General features: G+C 53.6%; 1 protein-coding gene across 4 annotated transcripts in view; it reads right to left on the reverse strand.

The window, feature by feature from the left end:
- The window catches only part of AP3D1 (adaptor related protein complex 3 subunit delta 1), a 37277-nt gene extending 33488 nt beyond the window's left edge, over positions 1 to 3789 (reverse strand). For 2 of the 4 annotated variants that reach the window (XM_047094826.1, XM_047094825.1), the window contains exon 1: positions 3674 to 3789. In XM_047094826.1, the coding sequence (XP_046950782.1) occupies positions 3674 to 3769 (96 nt within the window). In that variant the 5' untranslated portion in view covers positions 3770 to 3789. The remainder of the gene's footprint in view (positions 1 to 3673) is intronic. The other 2 variants (XM_047094828.1, XM_047094827.1) reach the window with 1 other exon arrangement.
- Between the last annotated feature and the right edge of the window lie 3931 nt (positions 3790 to 7720).

The following is a 7720-nucleotide window of genomic DNA, read 5'->3' on the forward strand; positions in this document are numbered from 1 at the left end:
CATTTCAAAATATTACTCTACACAAAGTGAATTTTTGAGGTTCTGAAACACCAGTTAAATGGTTTGGAAATGTTTATACCCAAGCCAGAACACTACTACTCAGATACTAGTGGATCCAATCAGGGCCTGTGCCTAACAATGTGAAGTCACTTCAATGGGGGGGGGGGGGCAAGCAAATAAACTAAAGCACATCCAGACTAGGGAGATGTTAAAAATACCGTGGGGCGTCTTCATATACTACATCCTGGGAAGCAGTCAGTAAGGACCATGACACTACAAGCAAGATGCACACAGAACCTTTTTTTTTTTAATGTTTGTTTATTTTTGAGAGAGAGGGAGGGAGAGGGAATGAGCAGGGGAGGGGCAGAGAGAGGGAGGGGACAGAGGGTCCAAAGCAGGCTCTGTGCTGACAGCAGTGAGCCCGATGTGGGGCTTGAACTCATGAACCGTTAGATCATGACCTAAGCCGAAGTCAGACCCTCAACCAACTGAGCCACCCGGGCGCCCCCAACAGAACCTTTTTTTCAAGTAATCTCTACACCCAAGTGGGGCTCAAACTCACAACTCTGAGATCAAGAGTCACCGCTCCACCACTGGGCGTGGCCAGGCGCCCAGGATGCAGAACGAAATCTCAACACTCGGAAATGCCCACCATTTCTCAGCACAGAAAAAACACTCGAAACACATACTCCAAACTGATTTACAGGGAAGGAGCATTCCCCCGTTTCTTTAATAAACATCGAGTATATTTTTAAAAGTATGGTGTGATTTTACAACCTAAAAAGATTGAAAAGCAGCTTTCCCCCAAATATGAAGAGTACCCAGAAGAATAACTTAGGGGTGCCTGGGTGGCTCACTTGGTTAAGCATCCAACTTTGGCTCAGGTCATGACCTCACTGTAGGTTTGAGTCCCATGTCGGGCTTTGAACCGACAGTGCAGAGCCTAAGTCCTTAGGCTTTTTTCTCTCCCTCTCTCCCTGCCCACTCCTGCTCTCTCTCTCTCACAATCAACATTAAAAAAAATTTAAACACAAACTTTAGAAGTCATTTGGGGTTCCCCCCCCCGTCATATCCAAAGTTTAGAAGCAAGGATATCCATAAGTGGATTCTGCCCTCCCTGCCAACATTATTCGTGCTGTATCTTAAGGATTAAAAATAAACTAAGCACCCCAGACACATATGAATTCAACCATTGTTTTCAAACTTTTTGGACTCATTTTGAGCAACGTATTTCCGTAGTAACCCAATACACGTGCATGCACACACTTAGCTGAAATAGGCTTCAATGAACAGCAGTTACTCTATGTGCACACAGGACTGGGATTTTCTAGCTTCTTTTTCAACATAACTCGTTAAATTGAATTCACAACCCACTAAGGGGTCAGAGGCCGAGGTCTGGAAATAGCCAAGTAGACAGCTTCATGGGTGACCCGGTGTAAACCCGCATTACGTCACCCACGGCATCCTCAGAAGCACTTGAAGGGGGTGGCTGTCACCCGACTCAAAAATATTTTTTTCATGCTTATTTGTTTTGAGAGAGACACAGAGTGCAAGCGGGAGAGGGGCAGAGAGAGAGGGAGACAAACGATCCGAAGCGGGCTCCAGGCTCCCAGCTGTCAGCACAGAGCTGGACCCGATGCAGGGCTCGAACCCATGGACCTCGAGATCACGACCTTAGCCGAAGTCGGACGCTTAACGGACGGAGCCACCCAGACGCTGTCACCCCCACTTTGTATCAGAGGCACTTCCCTCGTCACCCAGTCAATAAGCCCGAGAACTTGGACGCAAGCCTCCCGATGTCCAACAACACGACTGAATCACCACAGATCACGCTGCGTTTCCACGTGGCCTTTCAAGGCCCCGTCGAGCCTCATTTGTAGGATGCCGCACCGAAGATTTCGGCTAAAACCTATTATCAAGCCAACGCTGGAGTGCGCTAAACTGCCGCGGAGAAAGCGCCTAGTGCCGAGTCCTCACTGGGGTGCGGTGGGGAAGCAGGCGAGGACCCAGCGCAGCCAGAGGGTGCAGAAGCGGCCGAGCGGCGAGGCGACTGGAGAACACCCCAGCAACCAGCCTCCAGGTCACCCCGATCTGTTGACGAGGAAACCGGGGGGGCCAAGACACCACGTCCTCTGGGAATCACCCACAGGTGGAGGGCAGGACCCACACAGACACCGGCCTTCGAAGACTCTTCCCCCTCCAGCATCCCCGTGGAAAGGGCTCCAAGCCCGCGGAAAGGTGCCAGCGATTCTCAATGAATCAACCACGGCTCAGGGAACTGCCCGGGGACAGCGTGCTTCCCCCAAACACCAGGCGCCCGAACTGGAGCGGCCTCGGCGCCTCCTCGCAATCCCAGAACAGGCGGCCCAGCAACATCCGCTAACCCAGGGAAATCAGGAGGAGAACCAGCGCACAAAAGAAACGTGCGGGGTGAACAGGTTGCAGATTCACTCGGCCCCTCCCAGCTGGGAGAGACAAAACCCAGGCCAACCAGCCCCTCTCCCGTCACCGAACCTGAAGGCCAGCACCCAGTGAGACGCGCACCGGAACCACCCCTGCGAGCGGGAGCGGCTAACGGTGCAAAACCAGGGATAGCCAAGGAAGGATAGGAGGCTGCAAATGACTGCCCAGCGAGGTCACGCCCGTTCTGAAAAAGTGCACCGGCGGCAGGAACTCGGCCCGGGGGCTGCGGGTGCCTCGGGCAAATTCCCTCCCTTCCCTGCACTTCCCACCCTGGCGTGCCCGACTTCCCCGGCGCCATTGTGAGGAGGGCGGATGGCGTCGGGCAGTGGGACCCGTGGGACCCGCACCGCACGCAACAACCGCCCGCCACCGGGCAGCCTCCCCCTCCACCTGGGAAAGCGGGGTGCGTCTTCCTGACCCCCTGTGCCAAGTGTGGGCTGACACCTCCTCAAGGAAGCCGGCGGCCTGGTGGCCACTGACCGTCCCCGTTCCTCTCAAATCTAGGTCACTGGCTGGGGGGAGGGGTGCAGGGAAGGAAACGGGGCCCACAGTTACGATTTTACTTGTGGACAGCCTTTTCCTCGCCCCGACTTTCGGCTTTCTGGTTGAAGCCGGCTTCCCCATTCCAGGACCCCCCAGCGGCTTCCTTATTTTGAGTCAGGGCTCCCGCGGGCTCCCCTCCCTCCCTGAGAGGGGCGGCTCCACCTTCCCGGGGACGCGGGCCCAGGAGGCAAGGCCCGATTCCCGGACCGGGCCCCAGAGGGCCACCCGGACGCGTACCAATCCCATTACGGGTTCCTCCGGGAGCGGCCCGCGGAGAGGAGGGCCCCCCAACCAAGAGTCTAGAGGCCTGGAGCGGAGTTAGAGCCCTCCAAAGTCTCTTCCCGGGCCACCTGCGGCGACGGGGAGGCGGGCTTCCATCGCCCAGAGGGTAAACTGAGACTACGGGGGGGGGGGAAGGGCACCCAGCGGCAGGGCCCCCAGGTGATCCGACACACACGGGAGGTACGGGAGGTCCTGAGAATCGCGGCTCGCGTCTGTCAGGGGTAAACTGAGGCTCAGGGAGAAAGAGGCGAGCGGCGGCCCGGGTCGCAAGCAGGCGGGGCTCGAGGCCTCGGGGGCGAGCAGGAGGCCGGAGTCGGGGTCCCGGGTGGTACTGGCGTCGGGGTCGGGCAGAGCCAGGCCGGCCCCGTGCGGCGCGCCGGCTCACCTCGTCCTCTTTGTGGTTGCGGATGCCACGCACCAGGTCCTGCAGGTTCTTGTCGAACATGCGGTCGATGCTGCCCTTGACCATCTTGAGGGCCATCGCGGCGGACGCCGCCGGGCTCGAGCCCCGGGAGGCCCGCGGCAGGGCACCGTGCGGGGGCCCGGGGGCCGCGCCTGCCGCCCGCGGAGCGCTGCGCTGCCGGCTGCCGCGGTGGCGCGGGCTCCCAGGCCAGGTCGGCGGCTGTCCGCGGGGCGGCGGCGGCGGCGGCGGCGGCGACCCGCTCCGCAGGCCGCGCTCGCACTCCCGCTCCCCTCCGGCTCCGCGCCGCGCCGCTGGCAAATGGCGGACAAGATGGCGGCGGGTCAGCTGACGACAGGAGCCCAGGCCCGGCGACCCGCCCCCGGAAGCCCCGCCTCCCCCAAGGGCCCCGCCCCTACATCTCCAGGCCACCACGTTTCCCTGGCGACGCCTGCCGCCCAATGGAAACGCAGACAACGCCCTCACCGTCCGCTTAGCTTCGCACGCTCCGGCTCAGGACTCTTCTCTGTCATTGGCCAGCGGCCCCCATAACTCCACCCACTTCCTTGTTTCGGGTTCTAACCACGCCCTCCAGGAGCGCCCTCCCTGCCCCGCCCCTGAACCAAGTGACAGCAGTGGGTGGGGCCTGCTGTGGGCGGGGCTCCCACGTGGAGCTTCTCAGGCAAGTTCCTGGGAAGGAATCCAGCTCCGCCTTTCCTGAATCGAAAAGCTGACACTGCTCGAGAAGCCCCAAACCCGACGCAGCGGGGAGCGGATGCGGTGCCTCCAGCGCGTCTCTGAAAACCCCGTGACACGGGCAGGACAGGAATAACATGTCCACGTGGAGGAACGGAGGCCGGGAGCTGGAGGTCCAGCGAGGCCGGTTGGCTCCGCACACATTCGTGGGGGCCTACTGGGTGCCAGGCGACGAGACACGCGGCGCCCGCCCTCCGCGTGCACCGCGTGCACCCCTACCAGAGCAAAAAGGCAAGCCACCAGCTGGGATGAGATAGTTGCAATGTTCATACATCCGACTAAGGACTTTAATCCACAAAGGCAGAGCAAAACAAAAATTTCTACAAATCACGAAGAGAAAACCAACCCAGTTAAAATATGGCATGCATTTCACAAAAGGCAACACCCCAGTGGCCAAAAGATAAAAAGCAAAAGGTGCTCTATCTCTCTGGTCATCGGAGAAACGCCAATTTAAAGGACAGTGAGACGCCTCTGTACCGGTATGAGAATGGCTACAATCAGAAAGAATGACACTGTCGAGAGTTGTAATGATGTGGAGCAACTGAAATTTTGCTCTTCCTGTCCAGGTAGGAATATAATACTACACAGCTTCTTTGGAAATCTGCCTGGCTGTCTGTGTTTGTTTTGTTTTTAAGTAAACTCTACCCCCACCGCGGAGCATGAACTCGGGCGCAGGAGATCAAAATTCACCTGCTCCACAGACTGAGCCGGCCAGGCACTCCTGGCTGTATGTTTTAAAGATAACACGTGTAGACCCTATGCCCCAGAAATTTCACTACTGTTCCCAACAAGAATGCAGAAATACATCCACCAAAGGCTGGGAGGAGCTGTATTTCTATTAGTCCAAAATCCAAAACAGCCCAAATGTCCATCAACAGAAAATGGATGCACAACTTTGCGGCCACCACACCATGGAGTACTGCGCAGCAGTGAAAAAGGACAGATCACCAATACACAGAACAAAACGGATAAATTGCACAGACACAATGTGGAAGGAAACCAGCCCAACACAAAGGAGTGTGCATGATATGATCCTATCAACGTCAAGTTCAATTACGGGCAAAACCGGCCTATGGTAAGAAGCATTACATAACTCCTTAGAGGTTACCCAACTGTACAGAGAAGAACTGGAGACTGGATGTGTAAGTTCTGGCATATACATGCAACAGATTCCTGACCAACTGTTAAAAGAATACAGTAGGTAAATGCTATGGGACTTGCCCTGCCACGCTAAACAGCAGGAGAACTGGCTAAAATACTGTAGGCACCATCAAGACTGTGATTAGGCGGGAAAACCCAAACAGAGCACAACAGTTTCATGAAGTGAGGGGATAAAGACGGGAGATGAGGGAGGTCCAGGTGGCTAGAATTTTCAGAGCAATGTAGCAGAGAGCAGAGAGCTATCTCGAGAAAGAACTTATAAATTTTCATAAGCGTCCCCATGAGTCTTTGGCTGAATGTCACTGCGTGTGCATATGGTGAAGATCCACCAGGCCAGGCCAAAAACCAGCGGCTGAGAAACGGGGGAGAATGAAACATAAACCTCTAATCCAAAAAGTACAGTATGAAAAATGCTCCCTGAATGGACTTAGTGATAGAGTAGACATTGGGAATTGTAGATCACTAGTGACATTGAAAATTTTAGGGGCGCCTGGGTGGCTCAGTCGGTTGGGCGTCCGACTTCGGCTCAGGTCATGATCTCACGGACTGTGAGTTCGAGCCCCGCGTCAGGCTCTGTGCTGACAGCTCAGAGCCTGGAGCCCATTTCAGATTCTGTGTCTCCCTCTCTCTCTGCCCCTCCCCTGTTCATGCTCTGTCTCTCTGTCTCGAAAATAAATAAACGTTAAAAAAAATTTTTTTTAAAAAAGAAAATTTTATAATAAAACTATCCACAGTGAAACACACAGAGGACAAAGAATAGCTTACAGGATGAACAGAACCTCAGTGACCCACAGGATAATATCAGGATCTAACATACATATAATTGGAGCCCCATAAGGAAAGAGGAAAAGGAAGGACCAAAAAAAAAAAAAAAAAAAAGAAAAGAAAAGAAAAGAAAAAGAAAAGAAAGAAAGAAAGAAAAAGAAACTAAACAAACAAGGGGCTCCTGGGTGGCTCAGTCGGTTAAGTATCCAACCCTTGATTTTAGCTCAGGTCGTGGTTTCATGGTTGTGGGATTGAGCCCCAAGTGGGGCTCCATGCTGAACGTGGATACTGCTTGGGATTCTTTCTCTCTGTATCCTTCCCCTTCCTGAGCACTGGCTCACTCGCTCAGTCTCTCTGTAAACAAACAAACAAACCCAAATGGCCAAAAATTTCCAAATCTGATGAAAACCATAAACCCACAGGTCTACGAACCGCAATGAATGCCAAGAATAATAAAAAATAGAGAAAAGCAGGGGCACCTGGGTGGTTCAGTTGGTTAAGCACCCGACTTCGGCTCAGGTCATAATCTCATGGTTGGTGACTTCAAGTCCTGAATCAAGCTCTGTGCTGACAGATCGGAGCCTGGAGCCTGCTTTGGATTCTCTCTCTCTCTGTCCCTCCCCCTCATGTTCTCTGTCTCTCTCTCAAAAATAAATAAATGAGGGGCGCCTGGGTGGCGCAGTCGGTTAAGCGTCTGACTTCAGCCAGGTCACGATCTCGCGGTCCGGGGGTTCGAGCCCCGCGTCAGGCTCTGGGCTGATGGCTCAGAGCCTGGAGCCTGTTTCCGATTCTGTGTCTCCCTCTCTCTCTGCCCCTCCCCCGTTCATGCTTTGTCTCTCTCTGTCCCAAGAAAAATAAATAAACGTTGAAAAAAAAATAAAATAAAAAATAAAAAAATAATAAATGAATAAACATTTTTTAAAAAGGTATTATTCTTTTTTTAAAAAATAGGGAAAAGCATACCCAGTCATGTTATAACTAAAGAATTAGAGAATAGAGAACCCAGAAATGGACCCACAAACATATGGCCAACTAATCCAACAAAGCAGGAAAGAATATCCAATGGAATAGAGACAGTCTCTTCAGCAAGTGGTGCTGGGAAAACTGGACAGCGACATGCAAAAGAATGAACCTAGACCACTTTCTTACACCAGACACAAAAATAAACTCAAAATGGATGACAGACCTAAACGTAAGACAGGAAGCCATCAAATCAAGGAGAAAGCGGGCAAAACCTCTTTGACCTTGGCCACAGCACCTTCTTCCTCAACACGTCTCCAGAGGCAAGTGAAACAAAAGCAAAAATGAACTCTTGGGACCTGATCAAAACAAAAAGTTTCTGCACAGCGA

The sequence above is a fragment of the Lynx rufus genome, unplaced genomic scaffold, assembly GCF_022079265.1.
Source record: "Lynx rufus isolate CCGP_SWC_20201006 ecotype Redwood Valley unplaced genomic scaffold, mLynRuf1.p SCAF_4, whole genome shotgun sequence".
NCBI classification, from domain to species: Eukaryota; Metazoa; Chordata; class Mammalia; order Carnivora; family Felidae; genus Lynx; species Lynx rufus.